Source organism: Galeopterus variegatus, unplaced genomic scaffold (assembly GCF_000696425.1).
Source record: "Galeopterus variegatus unplaced genomic scaffold, G_variegatus-3.0.2 Scaffold487, whole genome shotgun sequence".
NCBI lineage: Eukaryota > Metazoa > Chordata > Mammalia > Dermoptera > Cynocephalidae > Galeopterus > Galeopterus variegatus.
In genome coordinates this window covers 210355-226326 of record NW_007726598.1, presented here as the reverse complement: position 1 = coordinate 226326, position 15972 = coordinate 210355, and the positions used below count along the sequence as shown (strand labels likewise).

General features: G+C 38.7%; 1 protein-coding gene across 1 annotated transcript in view; it reads right to left on the bottom strand.

Annotated features, from left to right (window-relative positions):
- The window catches only part of SPPL3 (signal peptide peptidase like 3), a 139938-nt gene that overhangs the window by 5424 nt on the left and 118542 nt on the right, over positions 1 to 15972 (bottom strand). Inside the window, exons 4-8 of the mRNA XM_008569345.1 lie at positions 15450 to 15569; positions 14591 to 14669; positions 13576 to 13688; positions 1285 to 1391; positions 639 to 802 (exon numbers count right to left, since the gene is read on the bottom strand). Of these exons, the coding sequence (XP_008567567.1) occupies positions 639 to 802; positions 1285 to 1391; positions 13576 to 13688; positions 14591 to 14669; positions 15450 to 15569 (583 nt within the window). The remainder of the gene's footprint in view (positions 1 to 638; positions 803 to 1284; positions 1392 to 13575; positions 13689 to 14590; positions 14670 to 15449; positions 15570 to 15972) is intronic.

The window sequence follows — 15972 nt, the reverse complement described above, 5'->3', positions numbered from 1 at the left end:
CCCCGTGGGGAAGAAAAAAAAAAAAAAAAAAAAAAAAAAAAAAAAAAAAAAAAAAAGCCACAAGAGTACTGCAATAGAGGTCCCTGACCTGGCCTGTCAGTGTTTAGGAGAGCACCTTGTAGGGGACTGTTGAAGTGATTGCTCCTCTCAGAAATGTCAAGCAATTCATTATTTGTGACACATTCACTGTTGAGACTTCAAATAAGCACCTGACTACTACCAGACACAGAAGATTAAAGCAGCACCTTAATTTTGCCAAGATTACCAGATACTATATAATTTTACCACTAGAACATATTTTTACAAATGCCTTAGAAGTAAAAAAGATCCAGATTCTCCTATTAATTCCCTCCAACCAACTTTAAAAAGTGGAAACAGCAATAAGGTATGGTTGTTTGATAACATTAAGCAATAATAAAAAGCAGCACCTGTACCACTTAGTGATAAATCTTAGTAAGTCAGGTCAATGTTCTTGTCCTCAGTTCATTTGTACAATGGAGAGGATGACTCACAACCCTTTCCAGTTTAGGATTAGAATGTTGATAACAAAAGACAGACTGATCAAGGCAAGGAACAGACAGGCACAGGAAGGCCATGTGATCACCATCACAGGATGAAGCCCGAGAGGCCAGTCCTACCTAGGGAAGACCAGTTTTCCAGGTAAAGACAGGCGAGGAACATCACGCCCAACATTGGGCCCCAGGTGGAGCTTCCGGGATAGAACGTCAAGGGGATTGTCAGCCGGCTGCGTGGCCACCTTCACCATGACGTTGCTATTGAAGATGTAGGCTGAGAAAAATACCTGCCGAGTTGGAGACATGCCTTTAACAGAGGGAGCTGGAAGCAACCCACTTTCAGCATCAGCCCTTTTTGTTTTTAAGAGCAGAGTCCCAGAGTACTACAACATCAGTGTTTTCTTTGCATGCTTTGAGAAAAAAGAAAATCTTTGCTCTTTGTGTGTACTTACTTCTCTCCACACCCAAGGAGGACTCCCTTACAATAGAACTGGGTGTGCTCCCATGGCAGGGAAACTTGTGTGCCTGCCACCTCTCCCACCCCGAGAGAGCCACACACTTTACCTACTGTATCACATCCCAACAGACAAAAGGTTCAGACAGCTGCCTGCACACCTTTTAACACATACAGTTCAGGACTGGAGGGAATGATCTTAGATAGTGGTCGGGCAAGCCAGGCTTAGGATACTTAGAGCTAACGGTTTTCAGGAGTTAATATTTCAACTAAATACAAAGGAGAGCAGGGGCTTCCAGGGAAACAGACACTTACCCAAAAGACATCATAGATTAGAAGCCCTGAGAGAAGCAGGCAGGAGACCTTGAGGCTCGGCAGGCGGACAAAGGCGATCATGGCGACACAGAGACCCATGGCCAGAGCTGGGGAGGAGACAGCAAAGACAGCAGTCAGTGTGTGAACTACAGGCTCATCCTCTTTCCACAGCTATTCAGCTGATCAACCTACCAGTCTGCAATCCCCTCAAAAATCAGGCAGCCTTCAGATCCAGTTTCAGACACTTATACCCCACTGGTGCAAAGTGCCCACTTCAGCCCATTTGGGCTGTTGGTATTTGGAGGAATTCCTTTCCTCATGCTACATATAGTGCTCAGCTGTTGGAGATCCAGGAGATGCCCCATTCTGAACTATATAGGTGGAAGCCAGGCTCACCTGACACTTCCTGGCCCTTGTTTCCTGCCTTCCCTGTACTGCTGTGGATACATCGTCCTTGCTCCTCGCTTTAAAGTCAACTCACACCCTACATCCCACTCCCTTTCATTCACTCAGGGACATGCTTCAAGCAATTCATCCTTCTCTCTCTATTGGATTTTCCCCATCAATATACAAACATACAGTAATAATTTCCACACACACACACTTTTCTCTGGTCTCTTTCACAACAAAGAGCTGTGAACATAAGCTGTTCCCAATTCTTTTCTTTCCATTTTTTCACGATCTTATTACTTACTACAAAAGCAGTAGCTGCATTACAGAAAACGGTCAAGCAAAAATTTTTTAAAAATTACATTCCCACTATCTATCCCATTGTTATCTATCTTCCCAGATTTTTAAACATGTGTTTAAAAAAATCGAATGAGATCACACAATTTGCTTTTTAAAATCTGACAATCTCCAGTTTCTATCTCTGTGAATTTTCATAACATTTAATAAAATTTCTCTAATAGACTGTAAAATGTCTTGGGTTTGTCTATGCCAGCATCCAGTCCAGGGCTTGTGCATGTCTTAAATCTTTTTCAATCTGGAATAGTCCTTTTTTAATGATTTGTTGAGAATAGAGCCATTTGTCCTGCAGAATGTAGAACCTTCCAGATTTTTCTGGTGCTTCCCTACTGTGGTGGTTGGCTTTTTCCTCTTTCCTCTATCCTGTGTATTTCCTATAAATCCGACATTATTATCTGATGACTAGATTACTCCCAGTCATTCTCTCTCACACCCACTCTGCAAAGGCTTTCATCCATATTATTCCACTGACACCCTCATTGCTAAATGCAATAATCAACCTCTATCCTCATCTTACCTGACCCACGTGCATCAACCCACCCAGAGGATGGCTTCCAGGACAATGCACTCTCCTGGTTCCTCCTACTTCACCGGCCCCTCCTCTTCAGGCTTCTCTGTAGCTCTCCTGCAATTCCCAGACCTCCCTGAATCTGTCTTCAGATCTTTGCTCTCAGCTCCATTCATTCCCATGGTGGTCGCATCCAATCACAAGGCTTGAGATTATCTTACATGTTGTCAACTTGCACACTTTTATTTTCATCCTGTATCTCTTCTTTGAAATCCTGACTCATACATCCTGTGTCTAATATGCCTCTCAAAGTTAACACAGCCCAAACTCAGCTCTTCTCTAAACTGGTTCCCACTGTACTCTTCCATCTCTGTGCATTTACTCTTTCTTCCAGTTGTGCCAACCGAAATCTTCTGGAGTCATTTTTGACTCCTTTCTCTTTCTCTCTCTCTCAGCCTGCCTGGCACAAGTCCCATTCATCTCTTGCCTGGACTGCTGCAATAACCTTGTACATCTAATCTTGCCTTCCACAGTCTCTTCTCCACGCAGCAGACAGAGGAGCTTCTTAAACCCTAAGTCAGGTTTTACTGGTCCCCTGTTCAAAACCTTAAACCACTTCTCACTTCAAGCAGAGTAAAGCCATAGTCTGTACAGTGGCTGACAAGGTCCTCCTGCTTGTTACCTTTCAGGCTATTTCCTGCTGCTTCCCTGTGCCAGTCATGCTGGCGGCCTCGCTCTTCCTCTAACCTGCCTGGCATGTCCCCATGTCAGTGTTTCTGTACTTGCTGTGCCCCTCTGCCTGGAACAATCTTATCACGAAATCCACCTGGCTCACTCCCTCATCTTGGTAGGTCTTTACTCAAGTGTTAACTTCTCAATGACACCTGGACTTTCCTGCAGATTATATTTAAAATTGTACTTCCTCCCCATCCCTATCCTTGCCTTATTTTTTTCTCTTGTACCTCTCAACATTTGACACACAAGATACCTCCTTCCTTCCTTTCTTTCTTTTTTTAAAAAAATTTCCACTGCCCTCAACTTGAGGGCACAGCTCACTGCTTTGTCCCTGGAGTCTAGACCAGGGCCTGGCAAATGAAGGGCCTCTCCTGCCTTCAGCTCTCCTCCATTCTTCTGAAAACATAGGTCTGATTAGGCCACAGAGCTGCTGACAAATGTTCCATGGGTTCTTCCTGTAGTGGGATGAATGCCCAACTCCTGGCCGAGCACTGTAGGCATACAGGCATGCACAGGAGGGCCTTCTCCACTGTGCAGCCCCATTCTCTCAACATGCCCTTCCTGTTGCTCTGTTCTCTGGCCAAGCACGATCACACCTCTCAACACATATTGCATTCTTTCACGCTCTGCAGGAAGGCTCTGTCCCTGGCTTTATCTGGAAAATTCATCCTCACTCTTAAATAGCCAGGTCAGAAAGCCCTTCCTCAGACAGTCTTTCCTGATCTAACCAGAGTAAGTTGTTTCTTCTATGTGATGCTGCAGAACTTTGAACATCTCTCAACTCATGCATCCATCCTATGATAGTGTTATTATTTATTAACAAGCGAGTTTATTGCTATACTAGTTGACTATGTGCTCCACGTAGACAGAGACCATGTCTTATTCTTTCTGTGGAACTTAGCTCTTGACAGAGTGGATATTCAATAAACATTTGCTGAATAAATGAGAAATTATGTTCTATTAACATCAAACTTCAAATTATTCTAAGGAAAGTAAGAAAAGGCTTATTATCAGATATATACTATTTTAACAGAATTGATGGTAGATTGTCAATATATATAACAAAATGGGTAAATAAATATAGCAGCTTGGCAGACCCTGGACACATCAACTCAACTGAATGAGTTCCTACTGTGTATGGTGTTGCACAGAGAAAAGAGGAGAAAGAGCATTCCTACCCCTGCAATAGAGATGTGCTGGGAAGACAATGGTAATAATTAGGAAGAACAACAAAATATGTATATATTCATTTCCCCTATCATTATTGTTATTAAGCATTCACTGAGCTCCACAAGGTGTACTGCAGTGTGAATTTTGGAGAGATGTGGTCAAGATATAATTCCTGACTTTATAATAATATAGGATGTTCCTTATACTAGGATCGCCTTTAATTTTTTATAAATTTATAAAAACAGAACCAAATTGGTAAAATGAATGCAAATTCATGTCATTTAAAATGGACCTAATGAACTGTACTAACTAGGTAGGGTCAATTAGGCTTTGCAAAGCTTGGGACATTCAAAGCTGCAAAGGGATGACTAAAGCATAATGTTTAGGGCATTAAGAGATGTACCGGAAGCCCATGCTCTAATCAACTCACACCCATTTTTTAAAGGATGAGATCTCCCATTATCATTGTCTTTAGGAAAAAAATGTTTGTGCTGTAAATCAATAAACAGGACATTAGCAGAGAGATAAGCTCAACTGGCTGGAGGAACAACAGTCATCAATAGTGGGTGGGAAGCCCATGGGGCAGGGGCTGGGAACTGATGACCAAAGAACAGGTGAAAACACGTGTTGTGTATAGATGCTATTGGCGCTGATCTGTTCTTGGGCTGACAAGTGAATACATGGAATGCAAAGCATTGAGGGAACAGAGGGAACAAAGGGAACAAAGGGAGAAATAAAGCCTTAAGATGGACAGACAAGAGACAGAAGGGTGTGGGAAGTGAGGGTCAGAGGACTAACTGAGGTATCTCACCAGATAACCCAAAGAGGGACAGGAAATCAAACTGGGCAGAGAAGCAAAAGGGCAGGCTCCTAGGGTTAAATTTGTAGGCCTCTGTAAGACATGAAGATGACTTGTCCATTCCTGAACTCTTCTATTCAATTTGCCATAGAATCATTTACTCCAAAACATACAGGAGCCTTTAGAGGTCATAAGACCTAAGCTTCCGCTTGCTGCTTTGTCACTCACCTTATGCTAATCCTACCCCACCTGGATCTAAACTAAACATGGAAAAGACAACTACTCAGTGACAGAATTTTCGATGACTCCATACAATGTCATTCTATCCTAACCTTCCAAATAAGAAACTCTGGCTTCATTTTCAATTTATCGCTGTCTTTCATGTACAAGCAATCTACAGCCATTTTGTGGTATTATCCTCTATTGTTACTGCAGACATTGGTCATGCCTCTCCACACTTCCTACTTTGATGTGTGCCCTCTCCCCTACCTCCCCGCCCTTTCCCATTTACTCTACACTGCCATTGTCAAAAATCTGTTAACATCATTTCCTGCCTCAAGATCACTAAGTTCCCTTCTCTGCAATGGATCAAGTCTAATTATAAAGTTGCACCTCAGGGGTACAACTTACACAGAATGGAGCTGTGCAAAGTAGTGGCTCTGCCTCAGAGTCCATCTTCCTTAGTTCCTGCTCCTCAGCCTATTCCTTCTCTCTGTGCACATTTAGTTGAGCAATGCTCTCTTTCCAATCACATATCTAAGTCTTCCCACTGTATTCTAAATTCTGTGTACAAAGAGGCAGAATGTACCCCCTTCTGACTATCTGAGAGAAGGTTCTTAATATAAATTTTAACTCCTTAGGACTTTTCCAGGCCCAAGTGAAGAGAGGTGACTAACTCTCCCTTGTTACTTGCTGCTTGAGAAACTCCCAGGACTTTCCCCAATAGCTTTACCAACAAACTTAACTTTTGGTTAAATATAAATTAACCAAAAGTGTTAGGGAGGCAAATTATTAATCATAGCCATTTAGCTATAGTTAATTTCAATTTATTACTGATATCTTTGTATCACTTTGTCTTCCACAACCAGTAGGGCCAGGGACAAAGACAATGACACCACACTGAGATAAAATGTCCTCTACAAGGATTACATAACTTGTAAGATCTTAAGCAGTGCTCGCATTCTAACATAAAGAAATCTCTAGACATCTATGCCCTATGCAAGCTAAGCACTAGAGTCTGGCATTTTAAAACAAGAGAAAAAAAAAATCTCTAAATTTCTGGCACTAGATATTACCTAACCACAGGTTAACAACAACTGCTATAAAACTAGGGGACTGGACTAGACACCAGTCAAGACTGCCAGTCCCTGAACTGAGAAGGGGACACAGATGTGAACCGGGTTCAATGATCCTCAAACACTATGTGTTCGTGCTCAGGATTCACTGGCTTTTAGCTAACATACTACCACCTAGTACGTGGTACTAATTCAAACTCATTCAAGACTTCCTAAATTTAAAAGGTTTATTTGCTAGATGAAACTGAGCTAGAGTAGATAAAACAGTTCTAGATTTCAGTTCAAGAAAACTTGGAAATCTGTTCTTAAAATTCGTACTTTTTAGTATAGCCTTGAAAAATAACTTATCATCCTGTTTTCACTCTACCAAAGAACAGACTTTAATTAAAAAAACACTCACCAAAAACCCTACCACCAAATCTCGCTGCCTACAAGATGATTTCTGACTTTTCAAAGAAATCTGGAAAGACAATTTCCATGCCAGGGAGCAACTTATTTCAGTATGTTACAGATCACGGCTAGAAAGCTACATTACTACAATAGCAAAAACAAGTCAAACACACATCAAACACTAGTCTGAAGGGCTGGCCAGTTAGCTCAGTTGTTGGTTAGAGTGCAGTGTTATAACACCAAGGTCAAGAGTTCGGATCCACTTACTGGCCAGCTACCAAAAAAACCCCAAACCAAACCAAAACCAAACACAGTCTGAGAAATAAAAAAACTCAAAGGCTCTCTCTCTCTCTCTTTTTTTTTTTTTTAAGGAAAAATTCTATATTTGGCTAAAGGGCAGTTTAAACCAGTGCAAACTAGTAGGAAGAAGAGATTCTTGTACCAGTAAATATTCGGAAATTGCAATAATGATAGAAAATGCTGTAAAAGTCTACCAATTAGGGCCAATTAGGATCTAGGGGAGCCTCACAGAACACTTAACAAAATTTAACTATTAAGCAACTTTCACAATATAAAGGTATTTCTCATAGTGGTCACTGGGAAAATAAAGTTTGTCATTTATGGCCAATTTTCTATCAAGTCTACAGTCTAGAGGAAGACTCCTATAGTAAAATGGACCCTTTAGTATGGACCCTCTCTTACTGAGAACTGCTTACCCCATTCCTCCTTTAGTGAGTCTAATAAAACTCTACCCCTGTACACAGAAGTACAATGAAAAAGATTCCGCCGACTTGCTCTAAAATATGTTTTGATGGCTGGTTAAACCAGTTTGTTTATTTTATTATTATTATTATTATTTTTATTTTTATGGCTGGCTGGTAAGGGGGTCTGACCCCTTGACATTGATGTTATAACACTACACTGTAACCAACTGAGCTAAGTAACCAGTCAACTCTTAAATCAGTTTATTTTTAAAAGAATGTCATCATCCATCATGCCAAACTTTTCTTTTTTTAGTGATACTATTAGTAAATAGGTATTTTTTTGTTTGTTTTTTGCAATGCTATCAAAGGGCTGAGAGTATAAAGAGGAGTATAAAGTACATGAAAGTATAAAGAACACATTTCTTACTGTTTTGAGAGAGATCTAATCTTTGGTGAGTCAGTAGCTTAGTTAAGCACTTAAAACCCCCAGCAAAACATGTAAATAGTATCACGTGTGTCTGGAAACATGGATAAAGAGATCCATGAAAGGAGAGACACCAAAAAGTCAGTAGTGGGATTACTGAGAACCTTAGACCCTACAGGGGCCGAGAGACTTCAAGGTACGTTGAGTCTGCTAGCATTGACACTGATCCCGCTAAGTGATTATTGCTTTATAGTACTTTGGTTAAACCAGTAGGCACCTGGAGCTTTAATCCTCTCATTTCACATAACATTTGTGTAGGTGGACTTAAGTGTATTACTTATGGGGGTCGGCTTGCAACCCTTCATTTAAAGATAACATCATAAAGCAGTTTCTTTTAAGAATATGGAGTTCACAGTCATCCAAACAATTATATGGACTGAAATAATATGGTTTAGATTTTAACCAATTGACCAACATTTCTAAATAGTTTTTGTTCTAAAGTAGTAGAGGAGAAATATCTGTGCTGCTTGCTTCCTCATCAGGAAGCTACTGGACTAGGTGAGATTTAAGGATATAATCTTAAAAGCAGCCATGAGATTGATTTAGGCCAATATTCATTATTCTGCTCCAATTATCATCATGATCAAGACTCCTTAATAGTCTATTTTACATATTTAAAAAAGAGATTAGGTTCTGTTAGTCTTTCCAAATCCCCTACTCACTCACTTCCCTACTTTTATTCAACAAATCATTCTGCATAAATCAATATTTAATCTCAGGAAAAGTCTAATGCACATATCTGCCACTTCATCACTCTTAACGACACCCTTTAACTATAAGCTTTACCCTTTAACTATAAGCTGAGCAAGCAATGTGTTGTGTGACTCAATGTAATTTTTTTCTCAACATTCTTTATCAACTTCTAGAGCATTGACGTATCAAACACAAATCATAAGAATACTGAAAGTGTTAATACTTGCTTTGGAAAGTTTAGCAGTTCTGATGACCACTTAAAATTCTAACCACTGCACTTCAGAATGCTTATATGCATAGTGGGTACTCAAGCACCGAAGCAAATGATCATAGTACATGTTTTTTATAAAGCAATGTAAGATGACATAACAAGACACTAAATCTGTCAGAATCAAAGGTGAATTACTGCACAGATCAGGCACTGGTGATTTCAACTTTTCCTTCCCATTCTTAGTCATTAAAGGTCTCTAAGTCTAAAGGGTAACTTGGTCTGCAACAGCGAGGNAGTATAAAGAACACATTTCTTACTGTTTTGAGAGAGATCTAATCTTTGGTGAGTCAGTAGCTTAGTTAAGCACTTAAAACCCCCAGCAAAACATGTAAATAGTATCACGTGTGTCTGGAAACATGGATAAAGAGATCCATGAAAGGAGAGACACCAAAAAGTCAGTAGTGGGATTACTGAGAACCTTAGACCCTACAGGGGCCGAGAGACTTCAAGGTACGTTGAGTCTGCTAGCATTGACACTGATCCCGCTAAGTGATTATTGCTTTATAGTACTTTGGTTAAACCAGTAGGCACCTGGAGCTTTAATCCTCTCATTTCACATAACATTTGTGTAGGTGGACTTAAGTGTATTACTTATGGGGGTCGGCTTGCAACCCTTCATTTAAAGATAACATCATAAAGCAGTTTCTTTTAAGAATATGGAGTTCACAGTCATCCAAACAATTATATGGACTGAAATAATATGGTTTAGATTTTAACCAATTGACCAACATTTCTAAATAGTTTTTGTTCTAAAGTAGTAGAGGAGAAATATCTGTGCTGCTTGCTTCCTCATCAGGAAGCTACTGGACTAGGTGAGATTTAAGGATATAATCTTAAAAGCAGCCATGAGATTGATTTAGGCCAATATTCATTATTCTGCTCCAATTATCATCATGATCAAGACTCCTTAATAGTCTATTTTACATATTTAAAAAAGAGATTAGGTTCTGTTAGTCTTTCCAAATCCCCTACTCACTCACTTCCCTACTTTTATTCAACAAATCATTCTGCATAAATCAATATTTAATCTCAGGAAAAGTCTAACGCACATATCTGCCACTTCATCACTCTTAACGACCCCTACTTTTATTCAACAAATCATTCTGCATAAATCAATATTTAATCTCAGGAAAAGTCTAATGCACATATCTGCCACTTCATCACTCTTAACGACACCCTTTAACTATAAGCTTTACCCTTTAACTATAAGCTTTACCCTTTAACTATAAGCTGAGCAAGCAATGTGTTGTGTGACTCAATGTAATTTTTTTCTCAACATTCTTTATCAACTTCTAGAGCATTGACGTATCAAACACAAATCATAAGAATACTGAAAGTGTTAATACTTGCTTTGGAAAGTTTAGCAGTTCTGATGACCACTTAAAATTCTAACCACTGCACTTCAGAATGCTTATATGCATAGTGGGTACTCAAGCACCGAAGCAAATGATCATAGTACATGTTTTTTATAAAGCAATGTAAGATGACATAACAAGACACTAAATCTGTCAGAATCAAAGGTGAATTACTGCACAGATCAGGCACTGGTGATTTCAACTTTTCCTTCCCATTCTTAGTCATTAAAGGTCTCTAAGTCTAAAGGGTAACTTGGTCTGCAACAGCGAGGAACTGTTTTTGCATCTTAACTTGGTATATGGTAGGTATTCAAAAAAAGCATTGAACAACTATTTTGACAATAAATATACAAAAACAAATGTACATATTTATAAAAATATATGTTTAACATTTCAGTAAAATTGACAGTTTTTTATATGCACCAGTTTTATGAATTTTAACACATGCATAGATTTGTAGAGCCACCACCACACTCAGCATAGAGATGTATCACCCCCCAAAAAATCCTTCCTGCGATTTGTTTACAATCACCTCTCTTCCCCACATAACCCCTGGCAACTACTGATCTGTTCTCCATTACCATAATTTTGTCTTTTTGAGCAAAAAATATACATTTTAAAATAATAAGCATAACTTGTATATTTTACAATGTTAAAAGTGCTTTCACTATAAATATCACCTTTGATTAAGATAATAAACGCATTTAAATATAATTTTACAGAGCTTGCAACCCACTCCATAGTTTGTTTCCTGATAATACTCAGTTTCTTATAGCTTTTTACTGATTTTAACTCGGCACATATAAATTTCAAATCCTTGTACTGGTCAAAGTTATTTATGAGGGAAAAAAATTCCCTTGAAGCAGAAGGAAAAGTTTTTAGTTTTCCTTAAGGCTTAAAATTTCTTCCTTATTAAGAATATATTATAACATATTTCCCTTTCATTGAATATTTCCTGAGTCCACTGATATAATACTGATTCTCAAACAAAAGAAATAGTTTACAAACTTTTTTGTCAAATTCTAACCAATTTGACCATAAACAGGAACATCCTTGGTTTTGAGTTGATTCACCTTTTCAATGCAACTGTTTTTTAAAAATTTTAAATATAAAAACACCACTAAAAAACAATGTACCAAATACTATTCAGCAAACTTAAGATTAGTCACAGAAATATCCTGTAAGATCGGTACTTAGAAATTGTTCGACTAACTTAGCTACTCCTGATCTTGTGGCCTGAACAGGAAGCATCACTCTGGGTGGCTCTGGGCTTAGACAACAGTGAATGACAGCTCTGCTGTAGCTGAGCCAGCCTCAGAGGTGTAGGGAAACACTGCTTGGCAGAGTGCACAGGAGCTTCTCAGATGTGGCAGTGGTTCCAAAGAGCTCTGTTTCCAAGGTCTACCTTAGCCTTGTGGTTGCTTGGAATGGGTAATGGGTATAGATGAAGTCCATACCTGTGATCTCTGATTTTCAAATATTTCCCTTAAAAATTCCTTAAATAGTATTACGAATAGTATAAAATTCACTGCCTTTATATTAAACCTCCTTTTCTGAATCACCAAAAGAAAGGAAAAGGTAAACAGATTTTGTGTGGCAGAACAGAAATTTCTTGAGATTAGAAAAGAAAACTGTGAAAATGAGAGTAAACAATGTATGAACAAGGAGGTGGAGATAGGCTTACCGGGTCTTAAATAAAGGAAAGTTTTAAAACATCTCAGTGGGTGCTCACTTCAGTAGCACATAAACTAAAATTGGAACAATACAAAGATCAGCACAACTTCTGTGCAAGGGCAACATATAAAATTTGTGAAGTGTTCCATATTTGGTACAGTCCCCGATAGGCTGTCTGACCCTTAGATGACTGGCTCCAAGAAAACAGTGTAAGTCAAAGCAAAACATGAGACACCCAATATTTAAATCGTGATTTCCACTACCAAAAAAACAAAAATAAAAAATAAAAATCTCAAGGGGAAGACTAGAAGAATTATGGGAGATTTTTGGAAATATCCTTCTAAGGTGTTTTGGTATTAAGTACGAAATACATACAAGGGTTCTGTGACTTCTCTGAACCTTGGTTTCCTCTTCTGCACAATGGGAACAGTAATGGTATTTATTTCAAAGAGTTATTTTGTTAAATCTTTTTTTGTTTGTTTGTTTTTTGGCAACTGGTCGGTATGGGGATCTGAATCCCTAACCTTGGTGTTACCAGAACCACACTCTCCCAAGTGAGTCACTGGCCAGCCCATCAAAGAGTTGCTTTAAGGATTAAATGAGATAATCCATGTAAAACACCCAGCAGAGTACCCAGTGTATAAAAAATACTCAATAAATCTTAACTATTATTGTCATTATTATTTCATCATTAATTATTATCAATGAAGGAAAATTCTCATATGCTATATAGGTAGGAGTGTATTTCTGAAAGTCAGTACAGTAATAGATACAAAAAACTTAAATACAAAAACCCTTTGTTCCAGGAATTGCATGTCTGGGAATTCAGCTTTAGAACATAATCTTAATAAATAATCTGACATGTATACCAAGAGGTGGAACAAGCATGTTTACCTCAGGGTTATTTATAATAGAAAAAGTTTAAAAACATTTACATAAGAAAGTACAGTCTACACAAAAACTTATACATGAATATTCACAGAAGCATTATTCGTAATAGCCAAAAAAATGAGAACTGATGAATTGATAAATAAAATTGGTATACCCATTATGGCTGAATGGAATAGTATTCAGCCATAAAAAGGAATGAAGTACTGATACAGGCTAAACAGGATGTACCTTGAAATCACTGGCCACACATGAGGATACTTCAAAAAGTTTGTGCAAAAATAGAATTAAAAGATAGTATGAATCTTTCCATGAACTTTTTTTGAAGTACCCTCCTACAGTATGATTCTATTTATGTGAAATGTCCAGAAGAGGCAAATCTATAGAGACAGAAAGCAGAATAGTGGATGCCTGGTGCTGGGAAGGAAGGAAAATGACTGCTAATGGATATGGGTTTTGGGGTGTGGGTGATGCCCTAAACTGACTGTAGTGATGGCTGTACACCTCTGTGAATGTCCTAAATTATCTATAAAAATATAATAAGTAAAATGACAATTTGTCACATATTAGTTACTCACCATCCATGAGAAGCCAGTGGCCAGTGAGAACCCAGATGAGGACGAGCATGACGGACAGAGAGAATGACAGTAACTCAGCGGCAGTGAAACGCCCACAGCAGCCAAAGGAAATCCTGGAAAACACAACACTTATTGGATGGACGGACACACACTATTTTGTAAGCAAACTCTCTTTTGGTTCTTCATGATCAGAGTTCATGATGGCTGGATTAGAATAGTAGGCAATATCTAGATACCTGGAAATCCAAAATATCTAAACCTCTTTGGAGTAAGCTATGGAAAGCTCAGAGGAATTATACATCACCCATTTGATAATGTACTTTTTAGACAAATTATCAACAAAGGTATTTAGAAGTTTAAAGTGATAATATCAATCTCTGGAGAAGCTAAGTACTGGAGAAATTCTATTCTTATGAGGAAAACAAAATGAAGAAAGTCAATAATTCAATTCATTTAGCAAAGATGAATACGTATTTATAAATGGTAAATCTACTTGGTTATTACTAATTGCTGGGAATATCAGCTGCCACTAGTGACTGGTTTCCTAGGTGCATGCAGCATTTGCATTAGCATAGCATTTTGTTTCCACGGAGAAATGGCTTTAGGAGTTAAGGCGTGAACATTGGGATTAAATGCAAGTGGCTAGCACATCTAAATCACCAAAGGCAAAGAAGAATGTATGAGTCCAAACACCACTGTCATATTGCAGTAACTCACTAGTAAAAGAATGAAAACCCTACTTCAAAAGAAAACTGCTCACCTCTCAATAATCTATGCAGGAAGCATATTACAATGACTCTGACTTTCTAAGATCTGTTTATATTTCCTCTGCCATGAAAAGGTACAAAAGGAAGTACTCTCTTCTAGTTTTAAAGATCACACATCTCATGTCCCAGTTTTCTGGCATTTGTACACTCCAGTCAATTCCAGACATTTAGACTACTAATAATGCTATCAAGTATGAGAGAAAAACATATACAAGTTTATAACTTAGAGGAAAGTTCCAAGTCCTTACTTGTTCTGAGGTGAACAGGGTCTTGTTAAATACTGGCACATCGGGAGAAGAAGAAAAGCAAAAGCTATCGTTGCAAGAACTAGAGGAAGAATATGGATGGTTAATTTTTGGTTATTGTTCATATATTACCAATTATAAGAAAAATGGCACGATATAGAATTTAGTAATTTCCCAGAATACTTTTCTTGACAAGTGGATACAATTAAATCAATTAACTAGAGAAGAAAAATATCTTTAGCATTGCACAGATAACCTCTATTTAAAAAAAAGGAACCTAATTTGAAGTAGCAGTAAGCATAGGCAGGTTCTCTCTTTCTCTCCCTATCTCAACAAGAAAAAGATAAAGAGCAGGCCAGGGGATGATATCCCAACAAGTCTTGTAGCATTCTGATTATTTTACATTTCCATCATTGCTTCACTTGAAAACAGACAGCTGACGGTCGAATCACCTTGATTAGCTATCAAGGTTTCTAGCTGCAGAAACACTGGTAGGAGTTGCCAATGACCACCATGCCAAGCTAGACGTTCTGGTACTCTACCAGAAAAGGAGTCAAAGCCAAAGCAATACTGCTCTGGTGTCATAAAGCTCATGAGTTTTCAAATCCCTCGCCCTTCTTTTTTTGGTGACTGGCCAGTATGAGGATCTGAACACTTGACCTTGGTGTTACCTGCACCATGCTCTCCCTAGTAAGCTAACTGACCAGTCCTGGGCCTTCTTTCAGATTGTGTTGACAGATCTGAACAGATGATATCTGTTCAAGTAGGAGGTGGTTGGGGGGGAGGGGGGGGAGAAAAAGCCATTAAAAAAAAAGCTGAAAAATTTTCCTTTAACACATAATAGACAGAATAACTCATTTACCTGCTGTACATATTGTAAAAACTACTTGAACTGAGTCAAAGAAGAAGAACATTACTAGAAGAGAGACAGATGCTCCAATTGGAAGAAACAGAGCCTGGGTAGAGTCAATTGTCTGGATACCTAAAAGACAGAAAAAGAGAAATATTAACAATTTATATATAACAGGCACTGTGCCCGCACACTTTGTATACATTAACTCATTAAAATGGAGACGGTTCTAGGGATTACTATGTCAGACATGGATTATCCAGGCCCTCTGATTCTTTCCTTCCCAGTGACAAGATGACCTTGCTCTCCTCATAGTGCCTTCTACTATAGTCAATGCTCAAGAAATACTTACTGAATTGAACTACTAACTCTTGGTGCTAACCACCTGGATGACAGAATGCAAAAAACAAACAAACAAAAATGAGGAAAATGGGCCGGCCCGGTGGCGCACTGCTACAGTGCGCCGCTTGGGAATGCAGCGGTGCTCCCGCCGAGGGTTCGGATCCCACATACAGACCAGTTCCCGCTCACTGGC